This window comes from Antedon mediterranea, chromosome 2, assembly GCF_964355755.1.
Source record: "Antedon mediterranea chromosome 2, ecAntMedi1.1, whole genome shotgun sequence".
Classification (NCBI taxonomy): domain Eukaryota; kingdom Metazoa; phylum Echinodermata; class Crinoidea; order Comatulida; family Antedonidae; genus Antedon; species Antedon mediterranea.
The window spans coordinates 26,099,749-26,114,361 of NC_092671.1; the positions used below are offsets into that span (position 1 = coordinate 26,099,749).

Here is a 14,613-nt window from a genome sequence, read left to right on the forward strand (position 1 = left end):
GTAAGTGCAATTGTTTGTTTCCCTTCAGATCCAACGTTAACAAAGTAAAAAATGAAACAGTGACGTATCGGTCGCAAACATTCCCCTCCAACCAACAACAACAACTAGTAGGCCTACTACCTAAAAGCGTTTTAGGATCCACCAGTCGGTCATTTGCAATTTTGATATTTAAACCCAATTAAACAATTTGGTGCTTGTTTAAAATGGGTATCCTATTAATCCATAACAACTTATAAACCGCAAATGATGCTTGAAAGAACTGGTTGGCGCATAATACTGAAGATTAAACACTGTCATGCCCTTGAGGCAGATAAATGAAAAATTGTATTATATTTGAGCTGTTAGATTGTATAACTTTTCGATATTGGTAAAACGTTAACTGAATATAGGTCTAATCTCAATTCTGTTGATCCAGATCCAATATATTTGAATGAAACTTTCCTTTTTACTCGAGCAATGCAAATAAACTATAGAATCTACTATTATTATTATATGACTACTTACACACAAGGATCTTATTCACAAGAACATGATAATAATCTGTTCAATATTTCACTTGTCCATGATATGTTAATTATAAACGTATTAATTAGATATGGAGCCATGGCAGACTTACTCCAGCGGAACAGGGGGCGCTGGAGTTCAGCTGTGGGTGCACTGTATGGGTACTATAACTACAAAGTGTGAAGAGATTAACCAATGGCCTAGTTCCAATTAGTCGAAATTTACTCTATGGAGATTAGTATTGTTATGATGAATATATTTTTAATACAGAAAGCATCACAATTTAAACAAAAATTATACAGAGAACATCGTCTTCACATCCAATAGAACCATCGGTCATCGCAATGGTTTTGTTTTTGTTTGTATTGTTGTTGATGATTGAGGAACGAATTAAATGGTTAGATATTCATATAAATAGGCCTATTTTAGTCCAGTGTTTTTTTCAGTTTTACACAAAGAGACGGATAGGTCCCTAGACCTACTCTGTAACATTGACTGGTTCGACTTATGTCTATGGAAGATGGCTAATCCTCGGTGTAAATTGTCACCAAAGGATCGAAGGAATAAAGTTGAATTACATTCGATTGGCCTACACAGTCCTATAGTAAATCACTGACAATATATACATGTATGACTATAACGAGGCATTTAATAAAAAGGCAAATTGCCTTAAAATGTAAATGTGACAATTTTTTTCTAGGCGTTCTTTACTGTTCTGATGGATGAGAATAGTTTCTCGAAACATGTCACATTTACATTTTAAGGCAATTTGCCTTTTTATTAAATGCCTCGTTATAGTCATCCTAACTCGCAAGTTTGGTGGTATTATTCATGATTTATATAAATGTATGTTTTGTAAAGAAAGAATGCCGCATGATGAATGAAAGGTTGATCTGATCTCTACAGATTGCCTATTGTGAACCCACACAAAAACCGTGTATTTAACCTTTCAATTGAGGAACTCTGTCGGCTTGTTAACATTTTTTGGACATTTTGTATCCTATTTCGAGAGTAGGCCTACCACATACAACACACTGATTCCTTTGCTTTTAAAATAGCCAACAATAAACATATCCATAACATCACAAGGTTTTGTTTCGATCAAATGTGTTGCAAATTTCTAAACAGTAGGCCTAATATTCATTCATTCAAGGTGTTTATTCAATTCAATAAAACGAAAATTTACATTGTAGCCAAAGGCTAAATTGTGTAAAATTTTACAGAATATTGCACATAAAAAAAAGTTATCACATAAAAAGAACATCTTATATTAAAATGGAATTGGATAAAGTACATAATATGAAAATGAGAAAAACATTGAAAAAAAAAAAGAAATGTTAACGAATCATGGCCTAATAAAATATCTGTATTAAAACTTATGTATTATTTGTTTATTATTTCACATTGGTTGATGACGGCAACGTTGGCTAAATTTAATTATTCTTTATTATTCAACAGGTTAATTAGGTATGGCAAAGGGCTATTTTTTTATCGTTTAGTTTTACATTTTATTTGTTGATATTGGTTGGTCTTTCTTAAGTTGTAGGCCTACGGTTTATTTCTAGGCTGTATAGCCATGATTGAAAATATGCCGACTTTTCGAGGTCTCCAGCAAACCTTAGACATAGGTTTGTTAGTGTCATTAACGTGGCCCATACATTTAAATAAAGTATTTTTTCAGAGAGACGTCACTATTTTAAACATTTGAAACTGACGAATAAAGACTATTTGATATGATATGATTATTACAATATAAACATGATGTTTTGATTATCATGTACATTTTTAAATCATCTGGAGTAATATATCAATGACCCACATGTTAGTACAGTATATATACTATGTGTTTTTTTATATTCTCCATACTAATTCGAGATACTTCGACATCCTGATTTCCATTCGACCTAAACCACCGGTAATGAGTCACTCTGATAAGCGATAGACCTGATCTTGTATTCTCAAATATTGCTCCTACGACGATCTAGATACAGTAGCGAGATTTTAATCTCGTTATGTATCTATGTTATGTTTATAGCTCCCACTGATTAATTTAAAACGGCCTAATAAGTGATAGGAGTTAAGGTAGCACGAGGCTTGGCCGATTACAATTGTAACGTACTCCAGTTATAATTGATATAGATTTATATATTTGCATTACTTATTTCTTTGATACGGCCTGAACAAAAAACACAGGCCTATTGTTTGTGAATGAGCTTTCCGCACAAGATAAATATATGTTGTAAGAATTTGTATAGGCCTATTGTAACTTGCAAAGTTATGGCTCAAGCTTAAATAGTGTCGTGGTTTAGTAACGAATTCGTTTGATTTATGTTTGTTCATGTAGGACGCACGCATACAAAAGTGAGATTGGCCTGCTGTACCAGTAGATAATTAAATAAAATGATAACCGGGAAGACATATTTTATTATTATTATTATTATTGCAGTCAACTTTCCGTCTAAAAATATGTTGTGTGGGCTACGTTTCAGTTAATAGTTATCATAATTATGATTTTACAACTACCCATTAACAAAATGTATTTGTTAGAAGTATAGGCCTAATATGTATCTAAATATTATGCATAGAACTGATACGAAGTTTTGGTTTTTGATTTAATTAAAATCATGATGAAACTAAGGGTGCGTCGTACAAATTGTACTATTATTGTAGACCGTGATCACCGAATTACCATTTTATATTTTGCAGAGAAAATAATAAGATTCATTGCCCATTATTATCAGTTTCTGAAGAAAAGAATAAGTTTACAACAATAACAAGTTTAATGTCACACTATTCTGTGTACCCATTCAAAGACGGTGTTCTCACTGACAGGGCGTTGAGTGTTATGACATCGCGCATTGTGCAAAGCCATCACAAAAGAACGATTCGATTCATCCACGGTACAATGCATGTATTATTCATATGCTAATATCGTACCAAACCTGTTCTACTAGATTAATTTCCACGATTGTTCACCCTTGATCGACTCAAATATATTTAGTGTGTTACCTATTTAGAAAGGGTGCGGTAGATTATAGCCAGGAGAGCTATACTTTTCTAAGATTCGGACCCAATATCATACAACCACACCGAATTCATTTTGATATTTGGAATTACTGTATTACTGCTCTTCGATGCGGATAGTTTAATAATCAAGTAAACATTACTATCGACGTCCACGCAAGGACACCGCCGTCAACGTGACGGTAAAGGATTACATTATGGGTAACACGAAAATGTTCCTTCCGCTATTTGCGGTATTATTTACGGTACGTATAAATAATATGTTTTTAATTACTATATTTAAACGTTTTAAATTGGTATTTGATTCAAACGTTTTATTGCCTTTGAATTTCGCGTGCCCAAAGTTCGTATAGTCAGTAAACGCGTTGAATTGTAAGCGTACGAAATTGTATCAAATGCGTTTGTACCAGTTGTAATTTTGTCATTGCTTCTAACATACAGTATTAATACATATTATAATTGTGTATATTGTACATAATTTATTTTAAATAGGCCTACCCCTGTTGGGCTCACTGACACTAGGCCTGTGAAGGAAAAGGTCTAACAAACATACATTGCCATTTTGTGCTTGTACTAACAATACAACTGTTTACTGTAGGCTATTTATAGTATTGATACTGCAGAAGTATGCATATTTATCTACCGCGACTTGGCTTTTATTTTCTTTATTATTCTCGTAAAAATACAGTAATTGTCACAATCATTGTTAGTTAGCATGATCGATATTAAAACCATCTAAACATGAAGGACGATGATCGAGACAGTGATATTCAATAAATGCTTGAACACGGTGTAACATCATTAAGTAACGTGCTCTATGGGGAGAAATGCAGGACTTAATCTCACCATGGACATTTTTAGTGATGGAGTAACCTTTATTCGGTTCACTGTATTCAACAGAATTTACAAGAATATACACAACACTAACAGCAAATGAATTCGGAAGAAAAAGAATGAAACATCAACACACCATAGCACATTTCATGATCTTAAAAATGTTTTATTCTGGTAGAAAATATAATATATGAAGATTTTGTAGGTTATTATATTATGATAACCTACAAAACCTTCATCTCCGGACTTTTTTCTGTTGTCTTTGTCAATTTGGTCGTTTTATTATAGGCTTTTTCCTTGTTTTAACAATAACAGTTTATTTCTTGTTACAATTGTGTGAAACAGCGCATATAGACTATTTGTATTTTGCGCTATAGGCCTATAGGCTAAATTTAAAAACCATTACGCATAGTTGATATTGTATAATATGTCTTCATTAAATATTACACACTAGCTACCATAGTGCATAATACATTTAAGTCAATGAATCAATTTTAGTTGCTTTCTGTTATTAATGTTATTAAAACAATCCTTGTAATAGGCTACTACATAGGTACTGTAGGCCTATGACATAACAGTGTAAACACAGGTTTGGATAGCCCCTAGATTGATTATATTCACTTTATCGGGAGGAGGGGTTTAATGAATATTATACACTACTCCATAAAACAATATTATCGTGTCTCCAAACAGTAGGCCTAATGCCAGTAAATACATTAGGTAGACGCATACAGCATTAGCTTACTGTAGATCGACGTGCTTTGATTTTATTTCCCGGTTTCTGAACAATAAACGGTGTGTGCGTTATTTGACAGTCACTTAAATGAAAACCGTATAAATTGAAACTAGCATTCATGATGGTATAATGACAATCGATATAAATAATTGTTACCAATTATTACCCACTGCGGTTTCCATGGTTAAGAAGGATGTGAATACGATGTACTGAATGATATTTGCATTAGGAGTCGTAAGGACATAAATCAAAGAGATTGCATATCATTTATAGAGATATTGTATTATTAGGCCTATATAGATATTATAATATTATTATTATATCTCTATATAGAAGGTTAATTTCGGTGTGATTTGAACTTGAGTGACAGTGCACCGAAGGAGAGAGGAACGGAGCGGTGTGATGTGAACTTGAGTGACAGTGCACCACCGAAGGAGAGGGGAACGGAGCTGTGTGATTTGAACTTGTGTGGCAGTGCACCGCCGAAGGAGAGGGGAACGGAGCAGTGTGATTTGAACTTGAGTGACAGTGCACCGAAGGAGAGGGGAACGGAGCAGTGTGATTTGAACTTGAGTGACAGTGCACCAAAGGAGAGGGGAACGGAGCGGTGTGATTTGAACTTGAGTGGCAGTGCACCGAAGGAGAGGGGAAAGGAGCAGTGTGATTTGAACTTGAGTGACAGTGTACCGAAGGAGAGGGGAACGGAGCAGTGTGATTTGAACTTGAGTGACAGTGTACCGAAGGAGAGGGGAACGGAGCAGTGTGATTTGAACTTGAGTGACAGTGCACCGAAGGAGAGGGGAACGGAGCAGTGTGATTTGAACTTGAGTGACAGTGCACCGAAGGAGAGAGGAACGGAGCAGTGTGATTTGAACTTGAGTGACAGTGCACCGAAGGAGAGGGGAACGGAGCAGTGTGATTTGAACTTGAGTGACAGAGCACCGAAGGAGAGGGGAACGGAGCAGTGTGATTTGAACTTGAGTGACAGTGCACCGAAGGAGAGAGGAACGGAGCAGTGTGATTTGAACTTGAGTGACAGTGCACCGAAGGAGAAGGGAACGGAGCAGTGTGATTTGAACTTGAGTGACAGTGTACTGAAGGAGAGGGGAACGGAGCAGTGTGATTTGAACTTGAGTGACAGTGCACCGAAGGAGAGGGGAACGGAGCAATGTGATTTGAACTTGAGTGACAGTGCACCGAAGGAGAGGGGAACAGAGCAGTGTGATTTGAACTTCTGAGATAATGATAATGTGAAACGGTAAAGATGAGACATTTGCAAGAGTCAAACAAGAAACCTTTCCAACCCGGAATAATAGATTCACAACACAATCAATATTAGATACAGTGTCCTTATTGATTTTGCGTTATTTATATAATCACGAAGAAACAGTGCTACACACAAGAGTATACCGTAATGTTATTATAAAACAATGATAATTAAGCATGCTCATTTTAATGTAGGCCTACTATGTTTGTTTTTATTTCGAATTTCTAAACACAAATACTGTACAATAAATTCTGGACGACCCTATTAATCCTGGGCACAGAAAATAATTAGTTTCCATTGGGATCTTAAAAAGTGTGAAAAAACAACCACAACGGTCGAACCAAGCATCGTGTATAGTGGTATGCCATTCTTGCGCGGATCTTTCACATTATAGCCGGCCTATTATTTTGATAATACTAATAATATTTTTAATTAGTTATCTTATATATCGGTTATAAAGTAATAAGAATTGAATTGTAAATAAAGTATCCTTCTTGTTGTGTTTTTCCATCGTATGGACTGTACTGTAACTTTAATTTAAAGGGGCGCCCCAAAGCTACGTTTACTGTATGTTCTTTTAAATTCTTGCGTCAGCTATGATTTATTGTTAAAAAAAGGTTATGTCATGAATGGAAGTCTACATTTACACTTTATATCATCATAATTTAGGGCTCACGTAAGACAAAAAATAATAATTTAGGGCCTACTCTGTGATATGACCTGTAGGTTACAGTAGGTCTACACCCGATGCGATGTAAGATTTGATACTAGCTAGAGCATGCGAGAGAGCCTCCACAAAATGAAAACCATCGATTGATATAGGCTTATTAGCACATGATGCTGAGGTGAGAACATTATAGATTTCGGTAACGTTACTGTGTCAGGAAATGACTCTCTTTAATAGTTCTTACTGATTAAGCTAGCACATCGTACCACTTTATGATGATATGATGACTAGGTCTTCCGTAGGACATCACGATAATGTACTACTGCTACCGGGCCTGTGGAGATTCCCCTTAACGCTTACCGTACGGTCTCACGTATGGCCTTTTTACATAAAATGGTGCAGTAAAGTATGATCATACTTACTATGTTTTTAAAAATTGTTTCAGAATAATTATTGTAATAATAAAAAATTCCGATGCATGACAAGATATAGGCCTACTAAACTGTGCTTTGAAAATATCGGCATATCGCGTACTACATAATCTAAAAACACACATTTTATTAATCTTCATTTTTGATGTTTTTTAAGGAAAATATCTTTAACATGACATTTTGTAATTAATTTACACAGTTTGGTAACAAATAATACGTTATACTTTTATTCGTGAGTTGAGAGTTTCTCTAAGAAAATGACTGCACATTAATTGTAAACAGGGTTGAAATGAAGTTTTATGTAGGCCTAGATTATCTAGAAAACAATGTATGTAGGCATATTTGTAAAATACTGAAAGTATTAAGTTTAAGCCTATAAGATGTTTAATTTTCACACCACCAGAAATACGGTGACAATTATCAACTCTTTGTGACACTCCCGTCGTACACCTCTGTAGTTTCTATCAGAACCCTTCTAGCATGGTTGACTTGACCCGATGTTTGGTTTTCTTTTACAATAGGCCTACACTATTATGCCTGTGGACGTTATTGTTAAAACTCTTTCTTGTATTTCATAATCTATGGAGCATAAACTAACTTGATTTGTATAACAATAGGTACCAATACCGGTTCTACATTGTTTATATATTGCATTCCTTGTGTTACTTGGTGCCTATCGTACACCCTACATTCTGTCAAGGATTAGGCTTTAGTAGTGAAAACGTAATTTAGGAAGCCTCTTCAGTTATGTTTTCTTACTCTTTTAAAAATCACAAATTGAATCATGATTGACCTAATAATTAATTGAATTGACAAAATCTGAATTCTCCAACAATTGCTTCATTAAGCTAGATATCGATCTTTCTTTTCGCAAAACTAAAACTTTGTTGTTTTAATTTGTTTTTGTAATTAAGACAGGACCAAAATGTAAAACAGGTTTTTCTTTTTCCTGATTGTGTAATCCTGTTGTTAAATAAAAGAATAAAACAATTAAAAAGAGTATTGTTGAAAGTGTGTTGCCCTGTGGGTAGGCCTATGAACTGTGTAGGATAGTTATAATTTATTGGTAATATCATGGACCATACTAATTTAAGGTTCAAGGTAATATCACACTCTATTATAAGGCCTAGGTCTAATCATCACCATACTCCCTCTATCCCTCCTCCGCTGCCAAAGTAATTTAATTAACTTTGTCATAATATTTTAATATTCATTTATGTTATCTACTTTTCTTGCAGATTTTTACAGCTAATGCTGATGGTAAGGAATGAAAAACAATTATTTTCTTTAGGCTTAATATACTGTAGTCAATATAACAAAAATGATTATCATTATACAATATTATATAACACCTATATAAATTCCTGTCATTTGATTGGACGAATGTGGGTCACATGGCGTGCAATAGTACGCACTATTCAACGATCGTTAAATAGTACTTTTTGAAACATTTTTGTGTACGAAAAAAAAACGTCTAGATGTTATATAAAACAAATAATGAATGTTTTGTATTCGTGTAATGGTACAAATAATGGCACTTAGTGAATGATGAAAGGTTATATCAACTCGGCTTTGCCTCGTTGATATAACCTTTCATCATTCACCTCGTGCCATTATTTGTACCATTGCACTCATAAACATTCATTATTTGTATATTATTTCACATACAGTATAAGTGCTACCTATTAAATAAATTATAGTGGGGGTTTTGGAGCGTACATGTTTGGAGAGGACCTAACAATTGTAAAACGAAGTTAATAATTCATTATCTTTTTTTTCCAGTTATTATTACAAATATTATTCCTAATCTAATTTCTGGTGACCCGTTAATTGAACACACAACTTCTCATGCTATAACATCGTCGTTTATTATTGGTACAACGGCTGGAAGTGATTCCTTAACTGGCTCAAACCTGTGGGCTTTGGAATTCTTTATACGAGATTCTGCCAATGTTCTGGTGTCAGGAACGGAAGCTACTGCCACCCTAGTTAATGCCAATGTTGGTGTGACACCAGGACAAACATTTACACTTCAAGGAACAGCGAATTTGAATCTTGAAAATAGGATTTGTTCAGAATTTTCAATGTTTTGCGCTACATTGACGTCACAAGGCAGTTTTACTTTAACTCCAGACACTGGATACGACACAACTGTGTGCACTGCTATTGAATGTCAAGGTTCGTTAAGATTTATGTTTGGTTTTAGTTTAAGGTTTTATGGTATAGCAGTTGAATCACTTAAAAAAAAAACCAACAACAGTTGTCCCGATACGTTGAGAACACAATGGTCTACTCAATAGGCTTACCTAAAAATACATATGATTTTTACCATGAATACTTTTACTCTTCTAACTTGACTTTAAAAACATAATTTGCTTATAATAGTAACTAATATTTCTTTGAACCAGTTATGTTCCCCCACAACCATGTTGACATGAGGTACAGTAAATGATGCTTACAGTACTGTATAGGTCTACATAGCCAATCACAGCTTAGTTTAGTGTAGTTTGTGACAATTTCCCTACAGTAGTAACAAATAATACGACAGAATATACTGTATCTGTATTCATCCCTCTTGTGCTATCAAGTATGAACTATATACAATAAACTGCTGCTGTATCTATCTATCCTAATAATAATTGATTAGGTATTTTTACCATCATTTGAAATGTTTATTTATTTTTCTTTAGGTGTGGTCATCACAAATGTTTTACCTGCTCAAACTTCAAACTCACCTTTGGTTCAAGGCACTAATAATAATGATGTAAATTTGACTGTAACGTTGTCTTCTGACACATCATTTGCCAGTATACAAGGTAAAGTTGGATTTTGGATGTACAGTATAAAATTAGTTATTTTTATACCTCTGTAGTTGGATCATTTAAAATATCATCTAGACTGCAAACCTACAGTAGAACACCTTTTTTGTGACAACCCTGTTCAGGAGACACGCTCCTACTAAGAGGACATTTTTTCCTGAAATGAACAAGGGCCAATATCTACAGCACTGTATTTGGAAAACACTTAGTTCTGAACATAGTAGTGATGATATACTGTATATACAAATTAGATTAATAAAAAACCTAAAAAAAGAAGCTATGATAATATAATTAAGTAACATACTGTACCCTTTACAAAAGTAGCACAATGATCAAATTAAAAACTATACAAATTTTGATTTATTTCATATAATTATATTTATAATACATTTAAGGAACTGGTCTGTGGAAAGCAAGAGGCTTTTTGAATTCAGAAGTAGATGGAACTGGAACAAGGATTCAAGACCATGATGTTGACATGTTGACATCAGCAGATTATGGTCTTGACAATAATGGAAATTCAGTCTGGCCATTGGTAATGAAAAACAATTAACATATATTTTGATATATTTCTACATCTCATTCCTGTTATTTGGATTCTCCCTCTGAGACATAATAAATAGTATTTAATTCTTTATTTTATACTCATTTCTAGCAATACGATAGTGAAACTGTAATCAATAGCCATGATAATACCGGCAATGGTCCACATTCACTACATTTTTCTGGTGGTAGACTACTCTATAAAACGAAGGTCCAGTGTACACAAAATTGTTTGTGTAAAATAACTTTTTACTTTATCTTTTGAGACCAGTAGGGTTTTCTTACTTTACCCCGGTTTACTAGTTCACATACACACACAGCCACTGTTGTGGACAGACAGGAGAGGCCCTGAAATGGCAGCAATGAAATAATGAGAACCTTAAAGGAGAAGCATATACTTTAAAAGTTCTAAGTCACCTGGACAGCATTTTGAGCAATGATCATTGAAATGGCTCTAATGGATATATTTTGTTCAATTTTGCAGATACAAGTAGACTTTGACCTTACATCTTTAAGTTGTTCGGAATTTGATTATGTGTGCATTGAAGTTCAACAAGGCACGAGTCCATCCCCAGCTTTTACTCTTGGCTTTACACCAGACACAGCTAACATTGGCTGTGCTCAAATACAATGTACTGGTAAGTATAGTACATTTTCATAAACATTTTAAGCTACAAATTGAGCATGCTTAATCTTAGGGATCTGATGTGCAATGTAATCTTTCTGTACAAAAGGCCAGACATTTAGTTTTATTTTGAGATTTTGGTGGTATTTTCAGGCTTTTTGTGAAACAAGGTCATTGTGAAATGAATAAATAGAACAAATACTACCAAACTGTTGAGAAAAGGCATTGACTTATTTCTTTGGTTATTGCATAATCATTTTCTTGTGCAGGAATTGTAATTAATGCTGGTGCAACTTTGACTATCAGTGAAGGTTTTTTGGAAGATCGATCAACAACCGTTGAATTTGATGTTACTTATCCTACTAGTAATGCTGGTGTTACTGGTAACAACTTATGGCAGGTCAACATTTATGCCAGTGCTACTGCTGATGGAAGTGGTACTCAGCAAAGTGCGCAACAAGTGATACTATCAAGTGAGTTAGTTGATCCAAGGCAATCTAACAACAGGACCATGAGCTCGCTTTCCAAGATAGGAACTTGTAACAGTCCTTTGATCTAATGTGTTGTTAGATTGCCTTTATCCGTATGACATTTCAATGAAACAAATATATTGATTAAAACATAGACATAAAAGGTAAAAAAGATTATTACTTTAAGCAATGAACTACATCAAATTTATATTTATAGTAGTAAGTTTTAACTGTGGTGAATGAGAGAAAATATATATTGAACACTATTTTATGTTGTGAACAACTTTTCAAATTTCTTTCGCTTAGTTAACTTTGGATTTTATTTCTATAGCCGCCAATGCTGGAATGGATATAACAACTATTGGAGATACTTTAAGTCTAACAGGTTTAAGTGCTACTATGGACTTTAGTGATCTTTACTGTGCAAGTGACAGTATAAACTATTTGTGTGCAGTGCTGTCAAAATCTAGTTCTGCTAGCCCCAATTTTGAACTGTCAGCAGCAAGCAATGATAATAGTGAATTCACAGTTTGCACCACAGCTACTTGTTCAGGTAAATTAACCATTCATAACAATTGAAAATCTTAGCTTTAAGGCGATATAAATACTGTACTACCAATCAGGGGTGTTTTTTTTTCATGTTTCCTAAAGTTTGTGATTTTTTTACTACATCATTGTATAACAATATTAGAGTAACTGAAAGATAATAATTTTGTTTCCACCATTTTTATGTACAATATGCACTCTATCTGTCATTTTGTATAAATCAAAAAGCAGTTTACTGAAAAAATAATGTGGGTATTTGTGGCTGGGTCTCAATGGAAATACAAATAAAATAAGCTAAATGAAAACAATTGTCATTTTTTATACATTAATGGAAATGTTTTTATCAACTGAACAATTTATTCTAGGTGTATTAATATCAAGTGTGACACCAACCACCTCTGATAGTATTCTTCAAAATTGGGCTTCAACAATCTCCATTAATGTTGATCTCGCAATCAGTAGTTCTGGTGGTAGTGTCAGCGGTACTGGTCTCTGGGATGCAGTAGTCTTCACTAGTGCTAATGATACAACAAGAACACCCATTGTTACTGCTGATGTTACTGTCAGCACTGCAGCCATGAATGAGGATGCTACGGCTGGCTCTACTAGTACCTTGATAGGAATCACAGCAGTATTTGATCTGAATGCTACTGAATGTGTGCATGCTCCATTCATCTGTGTCAGAATGGTAGAAGGATCAAGTTCATCTGTAGATTTTGACATTGATTCTAATAGTGTACTTGAAGGATGTTTTGTTCCCACTTGCTTAGGTAATACAGGCAGTATTTTAAAATTTTTTTCCAAATTTTTTTAATAGAAGAACCAGGTATAATTTCGCATGTTTGCTTGATCCTAGGACATTATCCAACGTTCTCCCCATCCTTAGATTTACAGTGAATAGAACTAAGAGATTTATTTTGAGTCCTGTTATATTTATTTATTCGTGAATACAAACATGTTTAGTAATACTTTTGACTACAGTACTACTCTGTTTCTGCATTCACTTTTTGAAAATAAAGGTAACAGTTTTACTATTGTTTAATTATATTTATATTCATGTTTAAAAAAAAGTTATATTCTATTTCAGGAGTAATGATCACTTCTATTAATATTGTTAGTGATGCTCCTGTCATCACTGAGTATCAAACAACCAGTCTTGATGCTGAGTTGGCATTGTTGGTTCTACCAGATGCAGATGGAGGCAGCGCCATCAATGGCCCGAACCTGTGGAAGATTGATATTTACCTTAGTGGAAATTCTGATTGTTCTGGCAACAAAAATGCTCTAGAAGCTGGAACCCTAATGGACACCACTGTCACTCTGGTTGCTGGAAACATGCAAGCCTTTAATGATGTTACTGCAAGTCTAGACATATCTGCACTCATGTGTTCAGATATGGAATATATATGTGCAGATCTATCTCCTAATACTGGTCAAACATTCACAATGACACCTGTAACCAATACAGCTAGCCTTAGGACAGACTGCAGAGGTAGGTTGTATTATACAGTCTATTAGATTTAACATGCACTAGGCAATCTAATTGTAATCTAATTATGTTTAAGTTATGTGAATCAGTACCATCAGGAAGGAAGAGTGAAATTATGTTATTTCATTTTTTCCTGGTGCCATATAGCTTTGTTGATGATCAAAATGTATCCAATAGTTTATGTTACAACGACATTTGATGTTTATTTGTCTCTCAAGGTGGTGATTAAGATAAATGCAAAATAATACAAAAATGTATGTATGTGTGTACAGTCTAATTTTTGCTTAGAAAAGTGATACTAACAGTAAAGTACAGTCGAACAAATAAGGGATGTTTAGCTCTAGAGTCTAGTGTACTACTTATACAAAGTTGTAATTAAAATCATTCAGTAAAAGTAAATGGTAAACAGTAGTTTGAAATAATGTTGTTTAATTTATATTAATATACACAGGTACCCTTTAAATATTTGGATGGTAAAGAATTGTTTAAGACAGTTTGTCAGTTTTTCTGTCACCAAGACAGATTTTTATTAATTTCATATTTTTTAATGATAAAGATAAAACAAACAAACAAACAAATTCACTTGTCTACGATCGTTTATTGTTTAAACATAAACTTCATTGAAACTTTTAAATATAATACTGTATACATACTATTG

General features: G+C 34.0%; 1 protein-coding gene across 1 annotated transcript in view; it reads left to right on the plus strand.

Annotated features, from left to right (window-relative positions):
* Positions 1 to 3,521: 3,521 nt before the first annotated feature.
* The window catches only part of LOC140040793 (uncharacterized), a 59,371-nt gene continuing 48,279 nt past the window's right edge, over positions 3,522 to 14,613 (plus strand). Inside the window, exons 1-10 of the mRNA XM_072086971.1 lie at positions 3,522 to 3,773; positions 8,702 to 8,723; positions 9,246 to 9,641; positions 10,154 to 10,279; positions 10,678 to 10,817; positions 11,310 to 11,463; positions 11,720 to 11,923; positions 12,252 to 12,473; positions 12,832 to 13,236; positions 13,554 to 13,958. Of these exons, the coding sequence (XP_071943072.1) occupies positions 3,726 to 3,773; positions 8,702 to 8,723; positions 9,246 to 9,641; positions 10,154 to 10,279; positions 10,678 to 10,817; positions 11,310 to 11,463; positions 11,720 to 11,923; positions 12,252 to 12,473; positions 12,832 to 13,236; positions 13,554 to 13,958 (2,122 nt within the window). The 5' untranslated portion in view covers positions 3,522 to 3,725. The remainder of the gene's footprint in view (positions 3,774 to 8,701; positions 8,724 to 9,245; positions 9,642 to 10,153; positions 10,280 to 10,677; positions 10,818 to 11,309; positions 11,464 to 11,719; positions 11,924 to 12,251; positions 12,474 to 12,831; positions 13,237 to 13,553; positions 13,959 to 14,613) is intronic.